Here is a 16,689-nt window from a genome sequence, read left to right on the forward strand (position 1 = left end):
TCGCCGTATTTGGAGGACAAAGAATGATGAGTGCCATCCCAAAAACACTGAAGCACCCTACTTTGGGGTGTTTTTCTGCACATGGTGTTCTACACTTATTAAGGAGAGGATGACTGGGGCCATGTCTCGATTGTGGGAAACAACCTCCTTCCCTCAGTTAGAGCACTGAAGATGGGTCGTGGCTGGATCTTCCAACATGGCAATAACCCAAAGAACACAGCCAGGATAACCAAAGAGTGGCTTCTGGAATGGCCAGAACCTGATCTAGAGAAGATCTGTGTGGAGGACGGGGCCAAAATCTGCTCCAGTGAAACTTGGTGAAAAACTAAGGAAACCAAAGCTGTTGGTTTGTTTGTTTGCAATCACCTCTGTAATTGCAAACAAAAGCTACTGCACCAAATATTAATATTACTTTTCACAGGTGTTCAAATACTTATTTTCCTCATTCTATTTTATGTTTCTAATATAGATAAAAAGACAATAAATCATTACTATATTATTCTTAATGGAACTAAAGTCCCATCTTATGCAGAGCATTGCTGATTTTCATGCTGAAATGAAGAAGATGCTGGCTGCAGAAATTTTCTGGTTCATTTCCCTTTGGGATCAATACTGATGGATTGATTGACTGAATTCATCCAATGATGTGCTCTTATGATCCCAACTTTTGCCCCAACAGCAAACCATAAAACCCAACTTCAACCACAAACATTATGTATTGATGACACAGCCGTGAACGACTGGAGAAGGTTCAGGAGATACATTTCCTAAATTCCTCTCCACAATTGGCATCTTAAAATCCCCTCCATGAACACCATGAACAGAACTGTTGAGTCAGCTTTGATGGAGTCCAACATTGTGTTGGGGATGAGCTCAGGGACAGAAAGGGACAGAGCAGATTGGACTTCTCGAGGAAACTTAGATCCTTCAATGATTGCAGAAAAATTGCCTCCTGTGGAGAGTGCGCTCTCTTCTGCCATCATCTGTTGGGTTGGTGTAGCAGCATCAGAGGCTTAAAAAAGCCCAATAAGCAGATAAAGAAGGCTGGTTTTGTGCTGGAACCTCTGAAGATTCTTTGGGTACACCTTAACACAGAAGATCCTTGCAATAGTCATCAACATCTATAACAACTTCTTGATGACACTTTAATAGTTTGAATTACATGTATTTTCCTTTGGGATTATTACAAATTGTGACCATCAATCTTGTCTTCCTGCTTGTAACACTGAGATACGTGTCAACCACAACAACCCCATAACATCAAGTGTCTTCTGGATCTCAAAGAAAATGTCATCCACTCCTAAAGGTACCTTGTTGACCATGGCTTCTAAGAATCTTAAGGCTCTGACAACTAAGTGACCCTTTGGAAAGTTCTCCACTCAGATCAAACCAAGCTTTGAACAAACCCTGCTTTCCTTCTTTGAGGAGCAGAATTATTTGCCAGTCTTGAACAAGTAGACCAAATATAAATACTCACCACACTTGCCACATTTAAATATTATGATTTTCCGCTCTCTTCAAAATCGGGTACATTTCATTTCATTGTAATACTGCTCCAGTATACAGTAATGCATCCTGGGTAGAAGCTCTGACAGAACAGATTTACAGCAAAATCTTTAAAGTGTACCTATAAGTGAGTTCAGTTTTTCATAGAATTTGTGTCTTGCCCCAACAGCAATCAGTTAGTTCAAAACTGGAACAAATCAAGAGCCAAAACTTTACTCTTTGCAAAGTTTAGGCACTGAAGATAAGAAGGGGAAGTCACACCATGCCTAACAGCTTGTCTTCACATAGCCCAACCTTTTAACCACAGAACCGTCCTCCTGTACCATCTCCTTCTCTACCACATGAGGCAGCAGCACTTTGCCAAAACCTCCAGCATAACTCAAAGCCTGGAGGGGAAAAGTGAGGGAGAGGAGACACATCAGGTAGAGAAACTTCTGCTCAGCAAACAGGTAACTGAAAAACATCACACTTTGCACAGATAAGAAAACAAGCAGATCAGAATCTCAACTTTTCTATTCGGACACACTGACCTTCTCAAAGTCCTCCTGGGCTGAGGGGAGGTCTGCAGACAACAAGGGGTCTCCTTTCTGCTTCTCCATCCTTTCACCCCTCACCACGGTCGTCTTGACAACTTTGCTGACTTTTCGACCCTGAACAGGTTCCATCTCAAACTCTGATACTGTGGTGGCACCCAGAGCCAGGGGTTCAGAAAACGTCAGCTGGAGACAGAACAAAAACACACCAAGGAACTGTTGGGGAACTTCCACAGTATTAAACACAGCAATTAGGCCTGTCACGATAGCAAATTTTGCTCAACGATTAACTGTCTCAAAAATTATTGCAATAAACGATAATATTGTTTGAAGACCTTTTTACACTGATTTAATGGAAATGACGTAATAATGCCTGCGATTTCCTGCCAAAGATAGATACACTTTATTTTCAAAAGAATATTTAACACTGGAGCTGATAAACAAAATAAACAAAACAACCAAAAACAAAATGGATTCTCAGTCTCCATTAACAAAAAATGTACTTGATAAAAACTAAACAACATAAAGCCAAAGTGGAAATAAATACTGCATTCAACCAAAAGAGTGCAGATTATGAAGTCTGTATATTATGTTGCCCTTCAGTAATAATTAGATTTAAATAGAGAAGATGGGCACATCGACTACCTGATGCAATAGTTCACACTACATGATTTTTGCTCCTATTTTTCCCCGTACAACAATCTTAGATCGTTGGTCTTTCTAAGATTGTGTGGTGTGTTACAGTAGATCGTCGTTGCTGCTCCGATCTAAATCAGGGTTTTTCACCGACTGGGAGCTTAACGCAGCCTGTTGAATGTGACAGGTAGCCAATCAGAAAGCATGGATTCTCCTCAGTGTTTTCTGAGGGGAAATTACGTCGGGGAATCCCAAACAGCTGACACGGAGCAACCCGAATTCCAGCCGACGTGGAAACAACATTAATGTTTATTCAACATGCAAAGAATATAGAAATGACAAGAGGAGGAGTTGGAGCGAAATTGCTACTGCAGTTGATAAACCCGGTAACTTTTCAGCTGTTCTTCGTTACGTGACGTAAATAGGTTCTAATGATTTTCATTCAGTCAGGACTTTACGCTGACACTAGCAACATGCATTGCAGGTAGATTGTAGTAAAGCATTGATTAATGCCTGGTTTTAAAATTAGTTAACTGAACTTGTAGCCATTATTTTGTGCCCATTGTTGGACACCACACGGCAGGAACGAACCGATCGAACCGTTATACCTAGGATTTCTGTTGGCTAATGTGTGGTCTGTCAGGTTTTGAAAATGGGCCGACAATCGGCCGACATCTCGTGTGCGCTGGGCTTTACACTAAGTAAAATGAGGTCAGAGGTCAGTGGAGAGCACCGGAGTTGAGCCTTTTTTCATTCGGTGTCATCAACAGAAAGAGAAAAAGGCCGGAAGAGACGATAAAGCCGATAATTAAAATGACGTCGATAGTTTTAATTTATCTTACGATTAATTGATTTACCGTTTATCGCGACAGGCCTAACAGCAATAGATCAATTTCTGTGGGACACACAGCTGTGCATGTAGAACTTAACCTTAAAACAGTGCAATCCTGTTCATACCCCAAAAAGAGTTTTGCATTTTGTCAAGCCACACCCACAAACTTTAATGCCTTCTGTACCTAAAGATATTTGTTGTGAATTGGTGCTATATGTTCATTATTTCATGGAATTTTAAATGATAAACCAACACAGCACATTATAGTTATATTATTATCATATTATTATATTATAGTTAAATTTTGTTGTTCTTGTGACAATCACAATAAAGAGTTATCTTATCTTATCTTATACTTATAGTGGTTGGCCACCATTATGACTGTTAAACGAAAATGAAACCTTACTGTCAGTGCATTTCCTATGTAAAAATCTAAGAAATATTTTGTGTTTTTCTTTTTGAGTCAACAGTTTGTAGATGTTAAAAAGTTGGTAGAAACAAACCCTAAAAGAGTCAATCTACAAACTGACATTATTGGACATCCTTCAGTTTAAAGTCAGTCAAATTGGATGGAGACTGTCTGTGAAGAGAAATTTTGAAGTCTTGCTACAGATTCTCATTTCTCATTGCCTTGATTCCTCAAACTAAAAGTCCAGAGAGGAACCAGGTGACACGTCTGCTTAACAAAAACCAATTCACACAGTTTTTCAAGAGGGTGGCAGCATCGTGGTGTGGGCCTGTTTTGCCAATCAGGCCCACACCATGGGAGGAGGAACTGTTGTACATCATGAAATAGATACCATCATGATGTATTCAATATGTAAAAATATTGAATCTACATCTAAAAACATCAGAAAAGAAGTTAAGGGTCCAAATGGCTCTCCCAATGATTCAAAGCCCACAACCAAACTGGTTAATAAAGTGGATTAAAACAAAGTCCATGTTTTGGCACTTCTCAATCCTAACCATCTTTTTTCATAGCACCCATGGTTTATGGGCGCGTCTTCCACCGCTAACCGGAACCGCCATTTGTTTACATATTAGCAACTCGCTAACCGGCTTTCCACAGAGGTTTTAGGCTATAAAATATGTGGGAACTCCAGCTATTACAGCTTACATATGGCAATATTGTTTTACCGCTACCTACAGCTAATAGAATAGAATAGAATAGAATTACTTTATTCATCCCAGCAGGGAAATTATTTCGCAGTTACAGCAGCATAGAGACAAGACACACAACAACCACCACTGAGTAGCAATTGTAGACAAAATAAAATAAGAATAAAATATAACATGCTGTCAATATAAAAAGCAGCTTAGAGCAGTCCTTGCAAAGATTCAAAAATGCAGATACAGTATGTATATGTAAATATATGTACAGCAGTGTGCCACAGTGCAGTTGTGCAAAATTGGACTGATTAGTGCAGAACAGTGATTTAGCTTTTATTGTACAGTGAGATGGCATGTGGCAGGAAGGATTTCCTGTATCTGTCCCTACGACAGCGGGGAGGGATGGCGACTTGAAGAAATGGCCACAAATAACCCTGCTTCAGATGCAGACGCGAGTTTTCTTCCCTTGACTTCTCACAATGAAATGATCACATAAAGCATTTTGGGTTCTCTGTTCAAGTTTAGAATTTTTAGCCAAATTCTTTTTGTTTCCTAATCTGTCGGTGGACGATGAAAACTACCACTTTTGTTTTGGGAGCCGTTCAAGACACACCTGTTGCTGCCACTAATTAAACTTGATCTGATTATTAAAGTACAGCCACAAACAGCACAACAGTTACTGAGCTCCGAAAGGGCAGACACTTTCCAGTGGCAAGTTGTTCTCTATAACAGGTTAATGTGTGATTCGGTTCTAGCCCAGTGGGGAGATTCTCCCTATTACGGTCTGGAGTGCAGCAGCTGCGGTTGTTTCTCCGCTGATTTGCAGCGACAGTCAGCACCGGAGAACCTCGAGGTTCTGGTTGTGATGGACTAAACAAACCCATATATATATATATTTTTTTGTCTTATAAAAAATGGTCCTGGCCCAAACATAATGATAAAGACTCAGATCATGAACTTTATTGTTTTTTAAATTAACACAAAAAATAAAATTCATATCACACCACTCCTCCATGGGCTGCCACCTTATCGTGGTGGAGGGGTTTGAGTGTCCCAATGATCCTAGGAGCTATGCTGTCTGGGGCTTCATGCCCCTGGTAGGGTCACCCAAGGCAGACAGGTCCTAGGTGAGGGACCAGACAAAGTGCAGCCCGAAGACCCCAATGATGAAGGAAAACCTTGGACTTGGTGTTCCCTCGCCTGGACGCGGGTCACCGGGGCCCCACTCTGGAGCCAGGCCTGGAGGGGGGGCACGATGGCGAGCGTCTGGTGGCCGGGCTTTTACCCATGGAGCCCGGCCGGGCTCAGCCCGAAGAGGAAACATGGGCCCCCCTCCCATGGGCCCACCACCCGTGGGAGGGGCCAAAGGGGTCGGGTGCACTGTGTGATGGGTGGTGGCCAAGGGAGGGGACCCTGGCGGTCCGATCCTCGGTTGCAGAAACTGGCTCTTGGGACGTGGAATGTCACCTCTCTGGTGGGGAAGGAGCCGGAGCTAGTGCGTGAGGTCGAGAGGTTCCGGCTAGAAATAGTCGGTCTCACCTCGGCGCATGGCTCTGGTTCTGGAACCAGTCTCCTTGAGAGGGGCTGGACATACTTCCACTCTGGAGTTGCCCAGGGAGAGAGACGTCGGGCAGGAGTGGGCATACTTGTTGCTCCCCATCTCGGCGCCTGTACGTTGGGGTTTACCCCGGTGAACGAGAGGGTAGCATCCCTCCGCCTACGGGTGGGGGGACGGGTTCTGACTGTCGTTTGTGCTTACGGGCCGAACGACAGTTCAGATTACCCACCCTTTTTGGAGTCCTTAGAGGGGGTACTGGAGAGTGTTCCTCCTGGGGACTCCCTTGTTCTGCTGGGGGACTTCAACGCTCACGTGGGCAACGACAGTGAGACCTGGAGGGGCGTGGTTGGGAGGAACGGCCCGCCCGACCTGAACTCGAGCGGTGTTCTGTTGCTGGACTTCTGTGCTCGCCATGGATTGTCCATAACGAACACCATGTTCAAGCATAAGGGTGTCCATATGTGCACTTGGCACCAGGACACCCTAGACCGCAGTTCGATGATCGACTTTGTCATCGTTTCATCGGATCTGCGGCCGTATGTCTTGGACACTCGGGTGAAAAGAGGTGCGGAGCTGTCCACTGACCACTACCTGGTGGTGAGTTGGCTCCGGTGGTGGGGGCGAAAGCCGGTCAGACCTGGCAGGCCAAAACGTGTTGTGAGGGTCTGCTGGGAACGTCTGGCGGAATCCCCTGTGAGACGGAGCTTTAACTCCCATCTCCGGCAAAACTTCGAACACGTCCCGGGGGAGGTGGGGGACATGGAGTCTGAGTGGACCATGTTCCGTGCCTCCATTGTCGAGGCGGCCGATCGGAGCTGTGGCCGCAAGGTTGTCGGTGCCTGTCGCGGCGGCAACCCTCGAACCCGTTGGTGGACACCTTCGGTGAGGGATGCCGTCAGGCTGAAGAAGGAGTCATATCGGGCCTTTTTGGCCTGTGGGACTCCGGAAGCAGCTGATGGGTACCGGTGGGCGAAGCGGCATGCGGCTCGGGCGGTTGCTGAGGCAAAAACTCGGGCGTGGGAGGAGTTTGGAGAGGCCATGGAGAAAGACTTCCGTACGGCTTCGAGGCGATTCTGGTCCACCATCCGGCGTCTCAGGGGGGGGAAGCGGTGCAGCATCAACACTGTTTATAGTGGGGATGGTGTGCTGCTGACCTCTACTCGGGACGTTGTGGGCCGGTGGGCAGAATACTTCGAAGACCTCCTCAATCCCACCAACATGCCTTCCACTGAGGAAGCAGAGCCTGGGGACTCTGGGTTGGGCTCTCCAATCTCTGGGGGCGAGGTCGCCGAGGTGGTTAAAAAGCTCCTCGGTGGCAAGGCCCCGGGGGTGGATGAGATCCGCCCGGAGTTCCTTAAGGCTCTGGATGTTGTAGGGTTGTGTTGGTTGACGCGACTCTGCAATATCGCATGGACATCGGGGGCAGTTCCCCTGGATTGGCAGACTGGGGTGGTGGTCCCCCTGTTCAAAAAGGGGGACCGGAGGGTGTGCTCCAATTATAGAGGGGTCACACTCTTAAGCCTCCCTGGCAAGGTCTATTCAGGGGTCCTGGAGAGGAGGGTCCGTCGGATAGTCGAACCTCGGATTCAGGAAGAGCAGTGTGGTTTTCGTCCTGGTCGTGGAACACTGGACCAGCTCTACACCCTCAGCAGGGTCCTGGAGGATGCATGGGAGTTCGCCCAACCAGTCTACATGTGTTTTGTGGACTTGGAGAAGGCGTTCGACCGTGTCCCTCGGGGAGCCCTGTGGGGGGTTCTCCGGGAGTATGGGGCACCGGGCCCTTTGATACGGGCCGTCAGGTCCCTGTATGACCGGTGTCAGAGTCTGGTCCGCATTGCCGGCAGTAAGTCGGGCTCGTTTCAGGTGAGAGTTGGACTCCGCCAGGGCTGCCCTTTGTCACCGATTCTGTTCATCACTTTCATGGACAGAATTTCTAGGCGCAGCCAAGGTGTTGAGGGGATCCGATTTGGTGGCCTTAGGATCTCATCTCTGCTTTTCGCAGACGATGTGGTCCTTTTGGCTTCATCAGATCGTGATCTGCAGCTCTCGCTAGAGCGGTTCGCAGCCGAGTGTGAAGCGGCCGGGATGGGGATCAGTGCCTCCAAATCCGAGGCCATGGTCTTGAGCCGGAAAAGGGTAGAGTGCCTTCTCTGGCTCAGGGGGGGTGTCCTGCCCCAAGTGGAGGAGTTTAAGTATCTCGGGATCTTGTTCACGAATGGGGGAAGAAGGGAGCGGGAGATCGACAGGCGGATTGGCACAGTGTCTGCTGTCAAGCGGGCGCTGTACCAGTCCGTCGTGGTGAAGAGAGAGCTGAGCCAAAAAGCGAAGCTCTCGATTTACCGGTCGATCTACGTTCCCACCCTCATCTATGGTCATGAGCTTTGGGTCATGACCGAAAGAACGAGATCGCGGATACAAGCGGCCGAAATGGGTTTTCTCTGCAAGGTGGCTGGGCTCTCCCTTAGAGATAGGGTGAGAAGCTCAGTCATCCGGGAGGGACTCAGAGTAGAGCCCTGCTCCTTCACATCGAGAGGAGCCAGTTGAGGTGGCTTGGGCATCTGGTCAGGATGCCTCCTGGACGCCTCCCTGGTGAGGTGTTCCGGGCACGTCCCACCGGGAGGAGGCAATGAAATCCTGCTACTTCCGCTAAGCGCCGGAAGTAAGACCCATAATCGTTTCCCCAGTAAGCCTCCCAGGAATAAGGTGGATAGATAATTTGTGGGTGGATCTGTATTTAGCAAATAAAAAAAAAATGTGTTCATTCGAACAAACCCAAAACGCAAAGTTTAATCTGATTTAATTTTAGAAAAAAATTTGTTTTATTTGGTCTGGGTCTGGTTTTATTTGGTAAGGGTTTGATTCCGACTGTAGAGATAGCCCGGGAAATGGGACCCACCTCTTTCTGCTCTCCCTTGCTGTGAAGCACAGTTCTCTTTGCCACTCTGGACACAGCATCTCCTTCCTCTATCTTCACCATCTCCTGGTGGGAGCCCTCAATGCTCACTTCCTGTGTTTCTGACCCATCCGGAGACATACATTTACGAATCACCTTCCGCGTGATCTGGTGATGATGAATGCAAATGGACAATTACGGTGAGAGGGTCGGCACCCTACTGTTTGGATTCTCTGTTATTGTCTTGCATTTCTTACCTTCTTCACTACCATGTTGCCATGCTCATCTGTGTACTTCTCTTCAGTCACAGTCTGTGGTGGAATGTCTGGCAGGATATCTGCCTGCAGAAACAAATCAGTTGCAGAATACCATTGGTGGCAATCTGTCTAAGATGATCTTGTCCCGCCTGGGTTCAGGCAGGGCTGTCAGACTCATGCAGTTTCTATGAAAGTTAAAACAGCAAATGGATCTCACGTTTGGTGGTTAATTTCCTGGTCATTAATCTTTCTTTAAATTATAATTCATGGTCATTTTTTTTTGGTAGCAAAAAATTGTTAATCTGCTTTTTACTCAGTAGTTATTTGATATTGGTTTATGGATAATAAAACAAACCCTTCGTTTTATTGGTAATCAGCTCCCATCAGTTGTTACATTTTAATTACATCTTTAGTGAGTGGAAAACTGTTCATTCTTTAAACTGAGAAGTTCTGAGAGTATGGTTATGAACACTAACATGGTTTTCAGTGAGATTACACTCACTGAAAACATTTTTATATTTTAAAAGACAGAAGCTTTTTAAGAGGGATGTTGTCCTAGTTATTGTTACAATAAATGTTTTATCTTGAAAGTTCAGTTTCACTACATAAAACCTTTAAGAACCTGTGAAACCCTACAACCCACTCCACCTCTTTATGGTGTTGCATCATCTTTTATGTTACCTGAATGATTATTCTGCGTCGGACCACTCTGGTGGTCAGCACCTCCTCCTCTGAGCTATCAGAGGACAGTGCTCCTAGCTCCTCTGCTATCTCCTGGAGACAGCACACAACCAGCATGGGTGAATGTCATGTTTTCTGCAGTAGTACTACAACAAACTGCTGCAGGCAACCCATGCTTAGGCTTTTCTCTTAACCACACACGTCTTCTGTCCTTGCTAAACAAGGGAAATAAATTCAAAATGCTGTACATAAAAGTAACATGAGATGAAGAGAAGGCACAATAAAGCAACAATGTTCAACTAAAACAAACATGCAGCAATAAGAGCCAGCTTATCTACTGCTCAGGACAATGAATTGAAATGTCACATGGGAGAAAGAAATGTAGAAATGTTCAGTGTTTTCATTTTTGACACTAAGGGGGGAAACAACATGCACACACCAATTGATGCAAACAGTGGTGTATGTATTAGAACTCTTCAGAGCAGCTTGTTAATCTCAACTGTGCATCAAAGTGAACAACTGCAAAGAGCGGAATCATCTTTGCCTTTTAAATTTATGCTCTCGTGCACATCAGTTTCATAAAATCGATCTAGGTTTTTTTTTTCTACATCTTGTATGCAACGGCAATCTGTCTGAAATTAGGTAAGTCAGAAACCAGTGCAGCATTGTGCTCATGCTCATCCTCTTACCATTCCCAGGAAGTCATCATCATCGTAAAACCCAGCTTGATCTCTAGATGGCAGCTGCTCACAAATGGGAAAGCTGCCCTCTGCAGCACACTCCCGTGAATCATAAGCAAATTCATCAAGACTTTCACTGCCAGAAGACTGTTGCCTTTTAGGTTCTACTTGAAGGAAACGTTGAGTGGTGTGGTCAGGGCGGACTTTCAGTAGGCCCATATCTGAACTACTTGTTGGGCTTATTGAAGAGTGCTCAGAAAAATAAGTTATCTCATCTTCTGGCATCACATCTTCCGATTCAAAAAAGTCTTGTTGGCAGTCAAAGAATTCTGGATCTGAATCTGATGGACGTGAAGACTCAACAACCTTACTTGATTTCTTCTGTCGGTTGGTTGTAGTGTTTGATTCAAATTCCGATGCTGTTCTCTCCAATTCAGAGAGAAAGCCTAGAGAAAATGTAAAGTCTTCGGTGACTTCTGACTCTTCGCTGACAGTATCTTGAGAGGCAAATTGTGCTGAGCTGGGACCACTAAACACCGGAGACACTGGACTCAAATCATCGGAAAATGCTTCAGGAATTCCCAGGGCTTGTTGACTAGAAAATATTGTCTTATAATCAGTTGGTACCAAAAACTCATCTGACTCGGCTGAAAAAGGTTCACTGGACTGAACTTGAATAAAGTCCCATGTGCCTGGATTCTCTCTGGACACATGGGACTTTACATTTGAAGCTTTCTCATACACAGAGAGTTCAGGAGGAACAGTTCGGTGTGTTTTGTATGAAGTCTGGTCAAGTGGGAGTATGGGTTCTGATGTGATTGGCTTATCATCAAAGAACAGCTCTGTAGTTTTACTGCCACCATTAGTTGCTGCTGTGACAGGAAACTGGTTGCTCTGGGTATCAAATGTTCGAAAGTCTGGGGGAACCTGGAATGAAATTATTTATGTAAGTTTATTACATCTGCACAGAGGTTATGTGAACCTCTGAAAGACATGAGCATTTTAACTCATTAGTGCACAATTTAAATTAAACTTGTATTGTTTAAATCACCCAACAGTCAGACCAACATAATGTATATCTAAGCCGGGGGTGCCCAAGTCCAGTCCTTGAGGATTTGCAACTTTTAGATGCATCCCTTCTCTAACATATCTGAAGCACAGGAAAGACTCATTGCTGAACCAAATAGCAATTCAGTCATTTGGTTCAGGTTTTATGGAGAGGGGATTTATTTAAGTTAAAGAATATTAGTTCTCCAGACCTGGACTTGGTTATCCTGGTGTAAGAAAATGTTGCGATATTTCATCATCACACAAAAATGAACCAGAGGAAAATAGAAAGTGGTTAGTAATATTAACAACCCAAAAAAAATCCAAAACTCCTTCAAAGTATCAAAGGCCTCTGTTCCTATAGCGTTAGCCCGGCACATCCTGAGTTAAAAGCAGTGTGTTATCAAAAGAGTTATCAAAAGGTTATTGGTGCATTCTCATGCTCTATGTCTTACCCTATGATGGGCTGGTTTGCTCTGTAGTTCTTCACCACTTTTTTGTTGTGTCTTTGTTTCCTTTTGTTTTGCATCTTTAGCTGTTGATGGCTTTGGAGACAAGTATTCTCTGGCATTTTCATCTGCTTTTGAACTGTGGAAAATGTCTTCTTTGCATATCCAGAATTTTGACTTGGATTCTGTCATTTGTTGCAGATGGGGGCAATTTTCTTTAGCAGATTTAATGAGCGACACAGTCGCTAACTTTTTCTGAGGACATGATAAAGACTGTTCTGGTTGTAAGGAAGATGTTTCACCCCATGTGTGGGGTGAAACATCTGAACTGAGCTCATCATCAAAACAAAATTTCTTCTCAGATACAAGGCTTGCAGGGCTCAGAGGTCTGGGGTTATTGTCAGTCCAACAGTCAACGGGTACGGCTACAAACTCAGAGTCTGATGACAAAGACACAGGGGAGGGGGATCTATCATAGTAAGTGGGATCCATAAAACAAGAAGTTAAAATTCTCATAAATTCAGGAACTGGTGAATCAGGAAATAACCAACTGAACTCATTGATGGATGAAATGGATTCAGGTGAGGAGGGTCGGCTAGTGTTTCCATCTGACATATCAGCAGAATCACTGGATTCAGAATCTGAAGATGGGCCTAAGATAAGATGTTTCATGGGGTAGACCTGTGATACCGGAGCAAACTGAGGGATGGGGGAGTCTGGAGAAAGTGACCTATTCTGAACCCATTCTGAAACGGTTTCTGGAGATAATGGTCTTTGGTCAGACATGGCTAATTGGAAAGACACAAGTGACTGTGACTGAGATGACAAAGGCCTGTGACTCTCATCCTGATTCTCAAACAGAGCAGATTCTGGAGGTGAAGGCCTGCATTCTAAAATGTCTGAATTCAGTTGCAATAAATCAAGATCTGAAGCTTTAGATTTAGGAGATGATGTTGTTCTGAGATTCCTGACACATTCTGACAATGCCAACCTCAGTTCTGGTAAGGTGGCATCTGGTGAGATGGGCCCAAATTTACTGACAGATTTAGCAGATTCGGGTGATACTCTAGCGTCTTCCACCTCTGGTAAATTTGGACTGAGACATTCTGGAGATCTGTAGAGATGATCGCTCTTTTTGTCAGATACTGAGGTAGATAGCATAGGATTACACCACAACTGCGTCTCTGTAGATTCAATGTCTAGTTGCTTGTAAAGAGCTGTTCCTGATAAAATGTGTTCAATCACTGGAAGTGGTGATTCTGTCAGCTGTGTGTTCATTGCTCTTTTTGTTTCTGTAGAAGAGAACTGATGAGTAACTTCTGAATGTGTTAATAAGGATGATCGATCTTTGTCATTTTTGTTTTTTATTCTATTGTCCTGTTGATTATTTGTAACATTCCTTTCATATGTATCTTTGTTACAAATAAACTGCACGAAAGCTGTTTTATTAATAAAGGTTTCTCCTGCATACTGAGGATCACGTACCTGAGAAATCAGCTTCCATAGCTCAGCGCCATAAAAAAGACTGTACTGAGGTACAGTGGCAGGTGGGAGAGGCTCAACTGATGTTTCTGAAACACTGTGATCACTGGTTTCAACCAGTGATGATTTGGGTGCTAAATGCTCCTCTTTCTCTGACTCCAATGATTCTAGTGTATACATTCTCGCTTCTGCATAAAATGGTATTGATAGCTGTGACATTTCATCAGAATATGAAAATTCTATTGATGGATAGCTTGTTACAATCACAGCAGATTCTGCAAATGTCTGAGTAAAATCAGGTACTGGAGATTCAGGAGGATATTCAACATCTGATCTTTCTGACTGAGGTGACACTGTTCTTTTGTCTTCAAGTCCTTTGTCAAATGAATAATTTACCAAGTAATATTCAGTTTCTGACAGCAGAGACTCAGGGGATGAAGCCCTAGTGTATGCTTCCTGTATTACAGTCTCAAGTACATTCTGAGTAAAAGAAGGAAGTGCTGAGTCTGGTGATAATCTTGTGTTTTCCTCAATTGACTCTGGAGATTCACTTCTATTGCTTCTAAGTGACATCAATTCATCAGGTGACATGGATTTGAAATCTGGTATGGACTCAGTTGAAAATGACCTGTCTTGAATCTGTGACTCTATTGACAGAAGAGAATCTTTCCTATGTTCAACACCAAATCCCATTGCTATCAAAAGTTCACCTAAAGCGTTTTCAACATCTGACTCAATAGACTCAGGGGACGGTGATCTATAGCCAACATTTACTATAACATGTTCTCGCATTGGTTCTTTGTAATCAGATCTTAACAAGTCAGGAGACCGTACCTGGTTTTCATCTCCAGATGCTCCTGAACTTGGAGAAGATTGTCTGTTGTCATACAATAATGACCCCAGGCTTAACACAATATATTCAACCTCTGAACAAGTTGACTCAGGGGATATCGACCTACTTCTAAAAATTGCCTTAGGTAGTTCAAACACTGGCTGCACAAGGTCAGGTAGAGGAGAATCAGGTGAAAGCCTGATTGATGTTGAAGATTTTGGGGAAGAAGGTCTACTTTCAGTTAAGCTGGGAAACTCTGAAGGCATTTCTAAATCTGACACTGATTCAGGTGACGGGGACCTTAGTTCCAAGTTAGGTATTATGGAGTCCTGTTGTCTAAATATGGGAATAGGTGAATCTGGCGAAAGTGGTCTCAACTCTTCTTTGGATATTCTTGAACAAGGAGATTCTGCTCGGACTCCAAAAAGCCAAGTCATACACAAATCAGTCTCCACATCTTCCTCTAAGAACTCAAACTCGGGAGAAGTGGACCTGTATCTGACCCTTACATTAGAAGATAAGGCTATGGGGTGCAGGGGTAAAGGAGAGTTGGGAGACAAACATCCAAGCTCATCATCTGACTGTCCTGATGGGCAGAATTCTACACTGTCCTCAAAATCAAAAGTCTGTGAAATTAAAGGGGCATATTCACTTTCTGAAGCCTCTGATTCAATTGATGATGACCTGTTGTAACGTATCTTATGATGACTATCAGTAAAGTCCAGTGTAAAGTCAGGAACAGGTGAATCTGGAGAAAGCAATCCATATTGACTTTGAGGCGATAGGGGGCAATCATCTGTCATCAGAGAGGAAGATAATTCCATTTCCAAATCTGAATACACTGATTCTGGTGAAGTAGACCTTGAAACAAAGAGAGAAACTGTGGATTTTTCTGGTATTTGAGTAAGTGTGAGAATGGGAGAGTCTGATGAAAGAGCGTCAAACTCTTCTTTGGATGTTGTTGAACCAGGAGATGCCGCTCTGTCTTCAAAAAGCCAAGTTGTACACAAATCAATCTCCAAATTTTTGTCTGAAGCCAATGACTCAGAAGATGAAAACATTACATTCATGTGACATATTTCAGCATGATTAAATGTAAATTCAGGAATCCTCGAGTCTGGTCTCAATTCATCTTGTGATATTGAAGAACCAGGAGTTACTGCTCGGTCTTCAAAAAGACAAGGCATAGATATGTCAAATTCTAAATTGGTTTCTTCATCTGAAGATAGTGAGGTTAGGGATGAGAACCTTAAAGCTAAGTGTGAATTGAAGGACTCTTGTAGCGCCTGAGTAAAATCAGGAATGGGGGAGTCTGGTCTGAATTCAGATTCAGCTGATGAACCAGAAGATGTTCCTCTGTCCTCAACAAGCTGGGACTCACAAAACTCTATCTCTAACTCCTCATCTGAATACACAGGAGATGCAGAACCACATATTAATGTGTTTTCCTCCCTGTGTGTGTATTGAGGTATTGGTGAGTCTGGGGATAAATGTTGGTATTCATACAAAGACAGATTTGACTCTGGGGAATTTGGTCTTTCTTTAACTTCATCTTCAAACAGCTGAGAAATGAAGGGAGCAAAATCCAAATCTGAATGATTGGATTCAGGTGATGATGCCCTGTAACAACTGTAATCAACATGAGCAACTGAGAAAAGTTGTCTAAAGTCAGGTACTGGAGAATCAGCTGGAAGACTTTTGTATTCACTACCTAGGGCTATAGAGTCAGGAGATAGACACTGTTCCTCAAACCACGTCACCCCCCAATTCATTTTCACGTCCAAATCTGATGACACTGACTCTGGGGAAGAAGATCTAAGCTCACAGTATCTGTTTATGGATTCCTGTAGTACTTTCCTAAACTCTGGAATTGGAGAATCCGGGGAGAGCGCTCTGAATTCATTTGGAGAACCAACAGATTCAGGGGATGTTGATTTGAAAATGAAAGTCAGAGACACAGGTGATATAGACCTACACTCTGACTCAGAATCAGATGACAAAGGTCTCTTTTGAAGCTTGGCTTTTGACTCGAATGCATTTGATATGTCTTCAGTTTGCCTCAATATACTTATTAGATGAGCACACTCCAAGTGTGAAGGAACTGATGGAGGAGATTCTGACCTGAATCCAACAAATGAGGGAAAACGTTCAGTTTCTTCTGCTTTGAACTGACTTACAGTTGAATCAAGTAAC

General features: G+C 43.9%; 1 protein-coding gene across 32 annotated transcripts in view; it reads right to left on the reverse strand.

Moving 5' to 3' along the window:
• Positions 1 to 16,689, reverse strand: part of ank2b (ankyrin 2b, neuronal) — a 176,110-nt gene that overhangs the window by 3,696 nt on the left and 155,725 nt on the right. For 31 of the 32 annotated variants that reach the window (XM_028037792.1, XM_028037814.1, XM_028037787.1 and 28 more), the window contains 5 exons: positions 10,007 to 10,099; positions 9,326 to 9,409; positions 9,072 to 9,236; positions 2,037 to 2,225; positions 1,801 to 1,892 (listed from right to left, as the gene is read on the reverse strand). In XM_028037792.1, coding sequence (XP_027893593.1) covers positions 1,801 to 1,892; positions 2,037 to 2,225; positions 9,072 to 9,236; positions 9,326 to 9,409; positions 10,007 to 10,099 — 623 coding nt within the window. The remainder of the gene's footprint in view (positions 1 to 1,800; positions 1,893 to 2,036; positions 2,226 to 9,071; positions 9,237 to 9,325; positions 9,410 to 10,006; positions 10,100 to 16,689) is intronic. The other variant, XM_028037791.1, reaches the window with a different exon arrangement.

Source organism: Xiphophorus couchianus, chromosome 14 (assembly GCF_001444195.1).
Source record: "Xiphophorus couchianus chromosome 14, X_couchianus-1.0, whole genome shotgun sequence".
In the NCBI taxonomy this organism is placed as follows: Eukaryota; Metazoa; Chordata; class Actinopteri; order Cyprinodontiformes; family Poeciliidae; genus Xiphophorus; species Xiphophorus couchianus.